The sequence below is a fragment of the Nymphaea colorata genome, unplaced genomic scaffold (genome assembly GCF_008831285.2).
Source record: "Nymphaea colorata isolate Beijing-Zhang1983 unplaced genomic scaffold, ASM883128v2 scaffold0629, whole genome shotgun sequence".
NCBI classification, from domain to species: Eukaryota; Viridiplantae; Streptophyta; class Magnoliopsida; order Nymphaeales; family Nymphaeaceae; genus Nymphaea; species Nymphaea colorata.
Genome location: NW_022205135.1, coordinates 28,586 through 42,939, shown reverse-complemented (window position 1 = coordinate 42,939; position 14,354 = coordinate 28,586). Strand labels below are relative to the sequence as shown.

Sequence of the window (14,354 nt, the reverse complement as noted above, 5' to 3'; positions counted from 1 at the left end):
GCCGGTTCGTAGAAAATCCATAGAAAATATTCAAATTTCAGATCTCCAAACCAGGACTGATTGTTTTATCTAATCCATCATTACTATACCAATGCTCCTCCTTTACCCGTCTGATACCCTGGGTTTTCTTCCTGCCCCTGTGATTTTTCTGTTCCAATATTTTTCAGCTTTTCGAGCTGACATTTATGATAATTTTATCTGTGTATGCGTCTTCAGAAAATAACCAGTTTCTCTTCCTGCTCAGCGTAGGACCCGCAGCGAGTGACCTCCCCGGTCTGCTGACCCGCAAGCCTGACAAAAAGGCTCCCTTTGCCCGCAAAAAAGGCATCTAGTCCCCCTACTCTAGCAGAAAACCTCCCCCTTTACCCTCGAATCTCCAGATAGAAGCGATCCCCCCGCACGGAAGGCATTCTGCCGGCCCCCTCCCTCAAGGTCATCAACCCCCACCTCCAGGAAGAAATCAAATACCTCTCGCCCAAGCATAGCAAAGCTCTCTCCTCATCCGCAACGCAGAAAAACCGCGCAAAGTCTTCACTAAAGATGCTAGATTTCGCAGGCGCAATCGTGCAAGATCGTTCCCTTGCACTTCTACTCCACCTTTGACGATATGATCACCTCCGATTACACGCCCAACCCCTCCGGAATTTCGATTTAAAGCCTGGCCGGGAAGAGCTACGCGATTTAGACGGCGTAGCACAGTGGGGATTGGTTCGGCCTTGAGGGCGAGAATGAGAAACTGAGGGAGGAGAACCGTCGGCTGGAGAACTAGGTATCTGCTCTCAGGCAATAGCTGTAGACCAGCCCTTCTCCAAGAAATGCCCAAGTGCAGGCACTTCGACGCCTGGAGCGCCTAAAGGCGGAGAAGCTGCAAATGCAGCGGGTGGTCTAGCACAGCAAAGAGGAGATAACCTCTCTCAAGCAATCCATTTCGCAATTGGAACACGATCTCAAAGAGGAGCGGCAAACCGTGGTCCTCCTCTCCAAGGAATTGGATGCGTCCAGGCAGGCCGAAGAGCAAATGGACGCCTTGATCAACTCCTCAAGGAGAAGATATAAAACGAACTTTGGAGCTTAGATATTTGAATATCCAGCAGGACGTGATGAAGAGGCGGAAGGAATAGTTGGAAAAGACGAGGATGGACAGTATCAAGAAGGGCCTGGAGCGTGACAACTTGAGGAAGGTAGTGAACTAGTACAAGGAGAAGGTAGACTTGCTGAGGAAGGTGATTGCCAAGCGCAACGAGGGAGTACAGCAGGGCGGAAGAGGTGGAGATTTCGCTAGAACTTAGCATGGACTCCATTCTGTGAAACGGCCGTTCTTACTCTGATCAAGGGTCATTTTGTTTATATTTGTCATTATATATGCACATACAATAATCACGTATAATCTCGGACAGTAGGGATCAATAGTAAAGGGATAGGAATGGTATTGATCATGCCTAGTTTGAAGATTAGATGTTTTTCTAATTGTTGTATTTGGACTTAACAATTGATGATAAATAAATGGAATCATTCATTACAAATGAAATAAGCTCATACCTTTGCCATCAGGTTGGATTTATACCATATTTTAATCATCAAACAATAGATTTTTCATTTTAACTTTTTCATCAAAACAATCCATAAAACTTCCCAAAAAAATGCCATCAATCATTCCATTTTCGCTCAACCACCCTTCTCCCAGCCTCCCATTCCATATACAATCAAAGGAGGCTGCCAGATATCCCGCAAATCCTATTTTTATGAAAGCTATTATTTAAATTTTGCCATAGTAATTCCTATATAATGATCAAAAAGCAAATCATGTTCCAGGATATCGAGGAGAACCAATCCTCAGCGGCCGCCATCATCAGACGACTCGAGTACACCAGGGGATGGGCGCATACAAGCCCAAGTTCAGGGAATCCCGGAAGAATACTTTCCGCTTAGTTGGTGGGAAGTAGCAAAGTATTCTCTCTACGTGGTTGGAATCATCAGGGAGGATTGGCCATCATGGTCGGGCTTCTTTCGTGGATAATTGCTTCGGATTACCCTCATACAGTGTGTTTGGTGCCTCGTTTTCCTTGCCTTTGTGGTAATCATGATCATATTGTTTTTCACGAGCGGGAGGGGAAGGATTCGAGAAGAAAAACGTTTAATTGCCAGCAACACGCTAAACAGGAGAAAATGAAGGGAAGTAACAACGTTTTCATGGTGAGGAGGTCGAAATTCAGTGAAGAACTTTAAGGATGATCGTCATTATGAGTATAGATAAAATCAAGCATCTTCCCTATTATTGATGCATATATTTCTTCATTTTGGCCTAGCGAATCATTCTACTCCTTGTGTATCATCTTCTCGTTGCTATCTTAGCTTGTTTTTTCCTTTATTTGAAATTTTGATTAGATGTTTATAATCCCAATAAAAAATGAGCACAGTTCATCATTCCTATCCCAAAAATAAAGATCCTCTTTCCCCTAAAAATCCATACAGGATCGCCCTTTCTCCGTATTGATCCGGTCAAAAGTTGAAAAAGACGCAAATGTAATCTTCTTTTGGCAAATTAATGAAAGCTATTTTTTAAATATTTGGCATTAATTAAACAAAAGAAACGATGCGTAGCGAGTGGAACGAGGGAAATCACTCCGCTTCCGCACTCAGGGACTTCGAATACGTGCGGACCATGGGCAGTTATAGGCCTAAATTCTAAGGAATGCCGGAGGAGTATCACCCCCTTGATTGCTGCTAAATCGTCAAGTACTCGGTCTTCGTGGTGGCCATCATCGGGGCTGGCTTGGCTTGATGGTGGGGCTTCTTTTCTGGGTGACCAACAACAACCTCAACGATTATACGATAGCCTGGTGCGTCATTTTTCTGGTGTTCGTGGCGGCGATGTTCTTTCTTTTCTTCCTGTGGGGGAAGAGCAGGATCAGGGAGGAGAAGAGGCTGATCCAGTAGCAGCAAGAGAAGCACGAGAAAATGAAAAATAAGGCAAATGTTCGGAAGATTGGCAGGGAGGAGGATCGGGAATGATAGCGAACTGATATGATTATCATAATGGAAGACTATGCATCGACTGACTATCCATATGGCAACAAGATACTTGTGTATATCTTTTGGATTGATTGGTTTGCTTGTATTGACTGCAAGACTTATTAATAAACCATCAAGAAATATTATAAACCACCTGAACGACCCAATATCCATACTCTTATCAATAACTATAAACGCTCTCCCAATTCCCATCATCACTCTTCCAAAACCCACAGCCCCTATTCTCCTTTCTTCTCCATCCTCTTTCCGCTTGCCCGCAATCCCATTTCTTTTATTCTGCCCTCCCTGCAAAAAATAAAATTCTTTTATATGCTCCAACGACTTGATCGTATTTAATGTCCAAACCGCATATATATATCCCAACTCTTCCCTATAATAAATAAATGAAGGGCTTTGGATTTCCCGGAAAACCGACCGGACCCGGTTCCAACAACAGCACTCCCTCCTACCGCGCCGATACCTCCAAGCAGAAAGCAGAATTGATCAACGTGCTCAGAAGGTCCGAGCAATTGTGGAACGATGAAAAGAACTAAGAGAGTAAAACCAAACCTATGCAGGCCTCGTACAGCTCAGAAAAGCCATCTCCATGCTGGAGTTCATCATCCAAAATTAATCCATCGAATCCGTCAAGGGCTCATATGAGGATAAGCTCAAAGAATTGAGAGGCAGGCTCAAGAATCGCGAGTAGGGCAAGGAGGTCGGTACTACTAGACTTATGCAGCTCAAAACGTGACTGGTGGTGGCGGTGGCGGAAACAACAAGGGCAACAAATAGGACAACAACCTGAAGGGACAAATCAGCGAGGCCATCGTGACTGAGAACCCAACGTCAAGTGGTAGGACGTCTCCGGATTGGAGAACGCCAAGAATGCGCTGAAGGAGGCTGTCATACTCCCCATCAGATTCAAAGAAATTTTCACAGGATCTAGAAAACCATGGAAGGGCATCCTGCTTTACGGTCCGCCAGGAACAGGAAAGACCTTCTTGGCGAAGGCATGCGCGACCGAAGCCGAGGGCACATTCTTCTCGGTTTCATCCTCCGACCTAATGAGCAAGTACGTCGGTGAGAGCGAGAAGCTGATAAAGGCCCTCTTCAATAGCGCGCGCGACAAGAAGCCATCGATCATCTTCATCGACGAAATCGACTCCATGTGCGGCAACCGTTCCGACGGCGAAAACGAAGCCTCCCGAAGAGTCAAGACCGAGTTCTTGGTCCAGATGCAGGGCGTCGGCCACGACGACACTGGAGTGCTCGTACTCGGAGCCACCAACTTGCCGTGGGCACTTGATCCCGCCATCCGACGACGCTTCGAACGCAGGATCTACATCTCGCTCCCTGAGTATGAGGCCAGGTAACTCCATCGTAATCCAGATGGGCATGCTGAAAAAGGGCATGAAGGACACCCCCAACGAACTCACCGAGGCAGACTATGACGAGTTCGCCAAGTTCACCGAGAACTTCAGTGGCAGCGATATCAGCATCTTGGTCCGCGACGCCGTCTACGAACCTGTTAGAAGATTGCAGCTGGCCAAACAGTTCAGGAAGCTACCCAATGGCAAGTGGACCCCCTGCAGGGAGGGCGAGACAGGCGAAAATAAGAGCTGGCTTGATTTCAAGGAAGCGGAACTGGATATCGGCAAGATTACCAAGGACGACTTCGTCAGTGCGCTCAAGAGGACCAAACCCTCCGTCGATTCCACCCAACTCAAGGAGTATGAGGAATTCACCAAGACCTTCGGTCAGGATGGTTGATTATTCCCTTAACATCATCTATACATATGAGTAAAATGAGCAGTATTTCTATGGGCAGGCGCATGTGACAGCCTATGCTGGGAATAATCAAAATATATAGCCATCAGTTTGTAGACATACTAGGGACCAACGAACCAAGTGATCCCTTGCTGCTATATGGCCTCAAACTAAGCACTCGGGATAAGGCTAAGCTGATATACCTTCTGTTTGATTTTTTACTCGCCCTCAAAGAGGAATGGGATTCATGCAGGAACACAACTTTCATTGGCCTCAAGACGGAAGGGAAAGGTCAAGACAAGGAAGGTATTCCCTTCCTTGGGAGACCTCATCACGCCCTCTTGGCCTCACAAATGGATGGAAAGATCCAAGACAAGAAGGTATTCCCCTTCCTTGGAGGAGATCTCATGCACGCCCTCATTGGCCTCACCAAACGGAAGGGAAAGGTCAAGTCAAAGTGCATTCCTCATCTATATACCATATCCTTCCAACCTCATGCTGTGTTTATCATTTCTTTTCCTAAAATGAACAGCTCCGGAATCCCACTTAAATTTCGCCATTGATCATAAGTCTAATCCGATACCCTTCGTTAAGTTGCCTTGATCAAGATTTCATATATACCTACTTTTTCTCTTACTTCTCACCAAGCTCTTCATATTCGTCTTATTTATTTATTGTTATGGATGATTTGGATATGCCGAATTTAAATAATAATACGATGTCTGAGGGTGAGTAGCAATAGCGGCCCAAGTCGACCGAGTTCGCCACCTAGCACGAGGAGGAGCGAGAGCGAGAGAGGGAGAGGGATCGGGAAGAGCCGGAGATCAAAATGCAGGATATCATGCATGAAGTCGATCCCAAAATGCATCCGCTCCCGCAAGCAGAAGTTAGAGCATCGCGTGTACCACCTCCCACCATCATCAATCCCATCTACTATTACGTACCTGCCCTCCCATCCAGAATGGACACACCAAGTACAATTGGAGACTCACTTAACTCGACCCCACCGCCATCGTCGAGCAACTCCACACAGAGCCAATCCCATATACTGATTAGCTTCCCTTCGCCAACGACGTACTGTCTGTTCGATCCAGATCGACATATCAATAACTGAGACTCCTGTGACGGTGAGCGGGATCAACAAGCACATCGGTTATACTGCTAAAAAGAGGGACAAGAACGGTGAGGGTGTCTTTACGCGTCGATATACCGAATACATTGCTTTGCGTAAAAAGCTGGCCGAGTTGTGGCCTGGCGTGTTCATCCCGTGCATGCCGAGCAAGACTCTCCTGGGGAGCAGCGAGTAGCAGGTGATCCGTTCTCGTGTGAAGTACATCCACCACTTCTGGCGTAAGGTGAGTTTTTACTAGCGGGTGTACTACAGTGAGGAGGTGGGTCTGTTCATGGACGATAACGTCAACGTGGAGGCTACTTTTGAGCGAATCTAGCAGCCCAAGGTGGGCGACCTGCTGGAGAAGTATAAGAATGCCTTTCCGAGGCGTATCAGAATTGCCATCGAGAGGAGTTTATGGTATGGGTGGATTTATTCAGTATAAAAAGGATCAAGCGCCGCTTATCTTCCAAGAGTTCTAGACTTATTTCGGCAAGAAGAAGATCGAGCTGGTGGAGTTCAAAGATTCCTTTATGCGTCTGGCTGACCTGAAATCCAAGTACATCCGGCGGTCAGCAAGTTGAACCAAACCCTGCTGCCCTCCTACGAAACGTCCTCTTCAGGTGGTTCAACGGACAGCCCCTCGAGGAGAAGGAGCCCAGCCTCATGGAGAGGATGAGCAGGAGGAGCCAGGAAAGGAAAAGCCAAGAACGCGCATCCAAAACTGAAGAGCTGAAGGAAGTGCAGAAGATATACCCCTTCCTGTCGTCCTCGAGGAAGGACCCAACCAGAAACATCAGGAATTCCCACAGCCGCTCTACAATAGCGAAGCCTATAAGTCAAAGCTGGAAGATACTGCCCATCTCATCCAGGATTACAACTCATCAATCTGGGTGTTATACGACGTTCTAAAATTCGAGCTTAAGGACATTGACACGGTCATTCTTGCCCTATAGCAAGTGCGTTACGTCCAAAAGTAGATCGAATACCTCAAGCGGAGCATCGCGGTCAACCGTGAGCAAATCTAATCTCTGAACAACCGCAAGACCACTCTGAAGACCTTCTTCATGGGCGGATCATAGGACGACAAGAAGTCGAAGCTGGCCAACGAGAGCCAGGCATTCGAGTAGCGACTGTAGAAATCTGTAGAGTACTACCACATCTTGCTGGCGTTGGTGGAGTAGCAGCTGGTCAAGTACCACGCATAGCGAGTGGAGTACTATACGAGGGCGGTGAAGAAGTCTCTTACTGATTAGTTGGGCATTGCTCGGACGGTCATGGATTTCCATATCTACGAGTACCAGCTGTTCGCTAAGGAAAGACATAGAAAATTGCAGGAATTGTACCCGCAGGCTCAGCTGAGGGTGGAGGAGGAGATTAAGGAATGATTATAATGATTACATTTTAGCGGAAGGATGGATGCAGGGCGGGGTACTTGCTTTTCTTTATTTACGAATAGCAATCCGTTGTTGGTGTTGATGATATGCCCTTATGTTGGATTTGAATAAATTAAACAAGAGTATAGGTCCGTATGTCAGCCTAATAGGTGAAGATCTACATCCGCAACAGTAAGAAATACGGTAAGATCCTCAACATCCCTCCAAGCATAACCGGTGAGTAGCTCTACCGTCTCGCCTCAGCAACTCAAAACCTCTCTCCTTAGTCCATCCGCCTCATCGTTGGCGGACAATCCCTGCCCTCCGATACCGCCTAAATCGTCCTCAAATAGAAGGCCATCGTCCACCTCATCAACCTCCAAGAGGTCAATCTGGATGTGATCGAAGTCAACGTTCGCATGCTCAACGCCAGGAGCAACCCCGTCAAGATATAAACTGAAAGCAACGTGACCATCAGGGACTTCATCGATGATAAATTGTACAAAGCTTATGGAGAGAGGTCTGATGTCTTGCTGCTGGTCCACATCGGTCGCCAGCTGAACCTGAACCGCACTTTCCGCGAGTAGCTCATCGAGAACAACTCCGAGCTAATCGTTGCCAACATCCAGGAGCTCAAGAACCGCAAATTGAACTCGTAGTCAGCCAGGTAACTCTCGGCCGAGCCGATCTCAGTCCCCATTAAGGACTTGGAGGTTCCAGAAGAGCCGAAGGATATATACCCGCAACCCAATTTCACTATCAACGTTCCACAGGAAGTCAATGCCAATATCAATATGGATTTCATCTTCGACTCCAAGATTAGGCACGCCTCTTCTCTCCAGAAGTGCGACCTATAGCCCGAGGAGATCATCCCTGAAGAGGAAGGTATGTCTGTTATTATTTAGTCGTGCAGAAGATCAGTGAGGATGCGAGAGAAGAGGATTAGGCGGAGCCTGAAGGAGAGAAGGAGGAAAAGGTTGGCCATGTCTACGCTGAGGAGAAGAATGAAGAGTTGATCAACTTGGAAAGCGCTAAGGCTGTCACCTCACCGAAGAAATATATCTTGGAGCAGAAAGGCAAAACATCGAAGTCGCAGAGGATGAGTACAAGGGGGAAGAGGGGAAAAAGCAGAAGAGAACAGCTACAGGAAGTGGAAATAGGAGAAGAAAGGTGGAGAGAGTGAAAAAGTGGAGGAAGGTGATAGGGTAGAGGAGGGTAATGCTGAAGACGATGTGGTGGTTACTGCAGTAAATGAGGAAAGCCCAGTTGCAGTAGCGGAAGAGAGTGCTCCAGTTGAGGATAACACAGCATTGGTCAACATAGAGCCAGAAAAAGACGTTGCCGTTGGCGAAGAGGTGCAAAGCAGCGTAGAGGAGCATGCCCAAGCGGAAGATGATGTAGTTGTGACTGCGTAAGTTGAGTAAGAAGCACCCCTGCAGGTCTAGTCGGCCAAGGTGGATTAGGGTGAGAATGTAGAAGGAGAGGGCTCCTCATAAGTGAGGGAGGAAAAACCAGCTGATTATTTCTGATAATTCACATTTGGACACTCTCCAGCGCAAATATACGCCTATCTTGTATACTTTTCCTATCATATCAAAGACTTATCTCCAAAGGCTGCATTAATATCTATTTTATCTATTTCCTCCATCATTCCCGATAAACTCCAACTTACTGCATCAACCATTTATAAGAAATTCTGTTGAAAAAGTATGAGGTATTAATGATGGCAGTTTCTAAGATGACAAAAATGGGATTGAAGTAGGATTATTATCGATTCTTTTGGCATATACCTATACTTGATGGAATTATAAGTATTGATAATAAATCTTAATAAAAAGTATTACCGATTATGCAAGGAAACGAGTTCAACTATGGAGCACGAAACAACTCCACAACTTCTAAACCGAACACTAAATATCAATACTCGTAATCACCACTAATGCCAAACAACCACCACCAAAACTCTATGTCTCGTTCAGTCGATTAGATCTTGATATGCGAGGACATTTTAAATGCTTTGAATAATGACAACGAGCTATAGGCTGAAAGACACATCAAGAGACTATCTAACCCAATCCTCAAAGAAAAATTTTCTTCTTTAATACTGAGTATCACAATGTCAAATGTACATACACATAGATATAGATCGCAAAAATAACCTTGTATTTAAGATAGATTCTCTCAATGATTTGCTCAATAGGCTTAGCTCATAGGAGATGTTTGACCCTAGGGTGTGAAGCTGAAAGACGACATCAGATAGCTTGACCTGAATGCTCTCAAGAAGGTGGTAAAGCTGACCAATGAAGCCAAGGTCATATAATTCATCTGTAAGCACCAAGGTGATAAGCTGAAGGCAATTTAATTCATAAAATTTGTGCCAGATCAATCCATATCCCTCATCAACAATCTGAAGAATATTCTGCAAGGCTCTGAAACGCTCTCTACAAAAACACAGTCGAAAGGAATCACGGAGAAAAGTTTCCAAGGTAAGGAAAAAAATGAAACTTAATTGAAGCGTGAGATTGATTTTTTAAAGAATCAGGTGAAGAGAATTTAGGGGTAGAAAGGCCAAGTGAGAGGATTGCTGATCACTCAACAGCAAGTCCTTTAAAAAAATGTAGGAAACATGCGGCTAGCTTCGCAGCAAAAGGAGAGCATATAATAACGAATTACTTGAAGGATATCAAGATCTCAAAGCCAGAGTTAATTCCCTATAAAGATAGCTAAGAATAACTCTTGAGTAAAAAAAGAAAATAAAAAACGAGCTTTCTGTTTAAAGACAAATTACTGATCAAAAAGTTAGAGAAGCAATACAATATATCGAGGCAAACAACCAGTAAATCCATAACCAAAAAGAAGCCCTAAGAATATAAAATGAAAAATTGAATGAAAAGTTGAGAAGTTTCAAGACCCTCTAAGAAAATTATCGAAAGATATAGAGAGAAATATCAGGAATTTTATCAGAAAATAAACGTCTAACAGATAAATTAAAAAGTAACTAAGAAGACCATGACCCAATCTTGCAAAGATTCCAAGAGAAAATATAGAACTAGACGAGTAGTTGAAGAAGTAAAAACAGTTGAAATAATAAGCAGAAAAAGAGTACAAGTATATCTAGCAGAAAATGGTGACTGCGAAAGAGAAGAATAGCCAGCTATAAGAAAGATTGTACAATCTTAGCCTCTCAGTCAAAGGATTATAAACTCAACTAAAGGGTCTCATAGCATAGAATGAATCCTTGAAAGGCCAAAACATCAACCTTAAGAGATAATTGTAAAGGTTAACTCACGACAAGGAAACTTAAGCCGATAATTTAGCCTTTTAGAAGAGATAATTTGAGCAAAGAATAGGCAAGCTTAATGGCGAAGTTTCTAAATTGAAATAGCAGATAAAGATATTGTAATAAAAGGATTGGATAAGATAGCAAAGGATTCAACAACTATAAACCAGCCAGAAGAAATCTGAAAGATAAAGACTAATTGCCTAGCAACTAATGCTCTAAAAGGATGAAAAAATCTAATAACTTTTCCATCAAATCAGAGACAAAGATGCCTAAATTACCGATATGAAGCGAAACTAACAAGATCAACATTAATTAATTGCATGGGGATAAGTCTTGAAAAAGGAAACATTCAAACAAAAATAACAGATTTAATGCCTTTAGTCAGATTATAGGAAGCTTTAAACTGAATACTCCAACTATCGAAGAGAAGCCTTGAGAAATAAGCCCTTTCCTTATAATCAATCAAGTAATAACAGAAAGATCAAAAAGATAAACCGAAAGAATAAGAACGTAGGCATATGGGATAACAGTAGATACTCTACATTTAAGACAATAAAAGCAAAAACTAGAATAAGCGAATGGAAAGCTCGTCATAGACATAGAGTTATTACAGCAACAGCTCGATTAGTTGAGAAAGGACACCGAAAAATAAAGATAATAAATGAAGCTTCAAATATCAAAGTACAAGTAGGTTGGACTAGCCATGTAAATGAGATAGAAATAACTTAACGATGCTTTGTAGAGCAAACAGCAGGAAAGCCAGAGATTGCACAAATAAAACAGTGAAATAAATCAAAGGATCAAAGAGCTGGAGTAGATTAAAGATGGCCTTTAGAAGAATATCTAACGGCTGGAAGGCTAGCTAAAAGCACAAAAAGATGAAAATTAGCGATCCAAATAAACTATTTAGAGTTTGGCAAAAGAAAATCATGAAAAATAGTAATAAATTATCAGATTGAACCAATCAATTTCATAAAGATAGAATAAATAAGCCGTTCAAAGGCTACTTAATGCTGAAATTGACCAATTAAAAGGATCAAACCAAGCCTTAGCCCAACTGGCCAAACAAGACAAGGAGAAAATAGAGCATCTTGAAAAAGAGCTGAAAGATAGCAGCTAAAGACTAAAGCAAATCTAAAAATAAGCATAAAATTATATGACAAAATTATCATAAAAGCATTTATAGCTATAAGATCATCAAAAGTAATCTAAAGAAGCAATAAAACAACTAGAAATCAAGCATACTCAATAATATGAACGCATAAAGGCATCTTAAGCTAGTCTTAAGACATAATACGACAAGGAGAAGAACTAAAACATAAATTTGACACTCAACTTGCAAACGATTAGAGAAAAAATGTAAGACTCCGAAAGCAAATGCCATGTCCTTCAGAAATAGGTATAATAACTCAAAGATGCAATCCGAAAGGAAAAGAATGCAAGGCTATAAATGGAAAATAAAGCAAAAGACGACTCAGCTAAATTTGAACTCCTAGATTAGTCCTCAGGAAAGGTTGAACTATCTTAATATAACGATTTGAGCAAAAAAAATGAAGACTTATAAAGAAAACTCTCATAAAGCTGGACTTTGCTTGAGGATTCCAAGCATAGTCTCAATTCTGAAATAGATAAGCTCAAATCTGAAAAGTAAGCATTATTAATCCAACTTAAAGCTGACAAAAAAGCTCACGAAGAGAAATAAAACGGCTTGAACTAACTGCTAGAGCATATTCAAGACCAATCTCAACAGTATTACAACAATCTATCCCAAAAAGAAACCTAATGGATTGCTCTCCAAGCCAATCTTAATGAAGCCAATGAAGAACTCAAACTAGCCAAAGAAGAAATACAAGAAAAAGCGAGAGTCCAAGAGAAATTATTATAGCAAATCAACAAATATCACAAAATGGAGCAGCAATAGCAAGACAAGGAAATCATGAGAATAGCATAGAGCAAAAAGTATGACAAGGAGATAAAGGATCTGACTCAACAACTATCAGATATCACAGAAAAACACAAACAGAGTTAGCAATAGAAGGATTTATTAAGGATAGAGAAAAACATGCTGAACAACACAATACAAATAAAATAACAATAAATCAATGGGCTGAATTGCCAGCTTGAAGGCTTTGAGAAGTAGACCAAAGCATTAAAGAAGTAAATTGAAGAGAAAGACAGCCAAAACTATAATTTGCTATAATAACAATTGAAAAGTAAACAGCAAACATACGCATAATTGGCACAACTTCGATAAAAATTTAATCAAAATAAAGCAGAATTAGCAGATAAAACATCAAAAATTGATTCTTTATCGGCTGAACTCACATAGAAAAAGTAAAAAGTCGATTCTTTGTCAGCTGAAATCACATAGAAGAACAAAAAGATTGATTCTTTGTCAGCTGAAATCACATAGAAGAACAAAAAGATTGATTCTTTGTCAGCTGAAATCACATAGAAGAACAAAAAGATTGATTCTTTGTCAGCTGAACTCACATAGAAAAACAAAAAGATCGAAGATATGGAGCACTAGCTCAAATAAAATAAGCGAATAATAGAATAAAATGCACGATAGTTATCAGAACTCAAGACGAACAATAAGTTTAGCGATTTAATAGGAAAAATATAAGCTAAAACCAAAGAGAATAAATTGCTATAATAGAAATTAGCTCAAGAATAAGACAAAAACAAGAAATTAACTGTTTAATTATAAGAAGCAGGATCAGTTACAACTTAAGAAAAGCAGAAAATATAAGAAAAATTGCGCTAAGAGTAAGCTAAAACAAAGAAGTTGTCTCAGGACTTAGTAGAAAATGCATAAGCTGCGACCAAAGAAAAGTAAATAATATAATAAAAACTACATCAAGAATAAGCGAAAAATAAGAAATTAATTCAAGATAATGAAAAGCTTATCGAATCTAATAAAAATTATGAGAAAGCCTTAAAGTAAATTAATATCGAGGTAAGCCAATCCAGGAGACACATTTAGGATATAGTCCAACAGCAGAGCAATGATATCAAAAATGCTCAGCTAACAATACACAGACTCACATAAGAATTGTAGCTGTAAAAGAAGAAGACCAAAGAACTTGATTAATTGTTCTACAAATTGACGGATGACAATTAAAAATTGGAAAACGAGCTAAAGATCAAGGAGAAATAGAAGGAAGCGCTTGTATTGAAAGCAAACCAAGGCGCAAATACCCTATAAAAGCAAAAAATGTAGAAGAAAATTAAAAAGTATGAATAATAAATCGAGCATCTTACGCATCAAGTGGACCTACTCAACCAGACCTTGGAGGAAATAACTAAATTCAATCAGTCCATAGATGCCAAGGACATAGATGATGAGGCAAAGAAGGCTGAAACATAGGAATTCATTGATAAATTGAGAAACAGTCGGCAAAGAGAAGTTAGCGAAAAAGATGAAACCATCGCTAAGCTGTCAGAATAACTCCACAATATCACATAAAAACTAGACATTACCACACAGCAACTCCATAATAACACATAGAAAATAAGTCTTGTCACATAACAACTCAAATAAAGATAAGAAATTATCATCAATTTGTAATAAAAGATCAAAAAATTAGCAAAATAAAACGAATAGCTCAAAGCGAAAGTATAGTAGCTAACCCTTTAATCCTAATTCAAAGATAAACAGATCAGCATTCTTTCAGAATAAAAGTAAAGTCTCATGAATTAGCATGCATAATATCAACGTCTGACCACATTAGAGCTCTAGAGATGCGAAAACAGAATAAAGATGCTCTAGGCATACGAGGAGAGAGCCAATATGCTTTAA

At 41.5% G+C, this 14,354-nt stretch overlaps 1 protein-coding gene across 1 annotated transcript; it reads left to right on the top strand.

The window, feature by feature from the left end:
- Nucleotides 1-1,136: 1,136 nt before the first annotated feature.
- Nucleotides 1,137-4,785, top strand: LOC116245305 (vacuolar protein sorting-associated protein 4-like). Its single transcript, XM_031616938.1, is given in 4 exon segments — nucleotides 1,137-1,181; nucleotides 3,745-3,850; nucleotides 3,853-4,403; nucleotides 4,405-4,785. Coding segments are annotated over 4 exon segments (1,083 nt in total).
- Nucleotides 4,786-14,354: the final 9,569 nt, after the last annotated feature.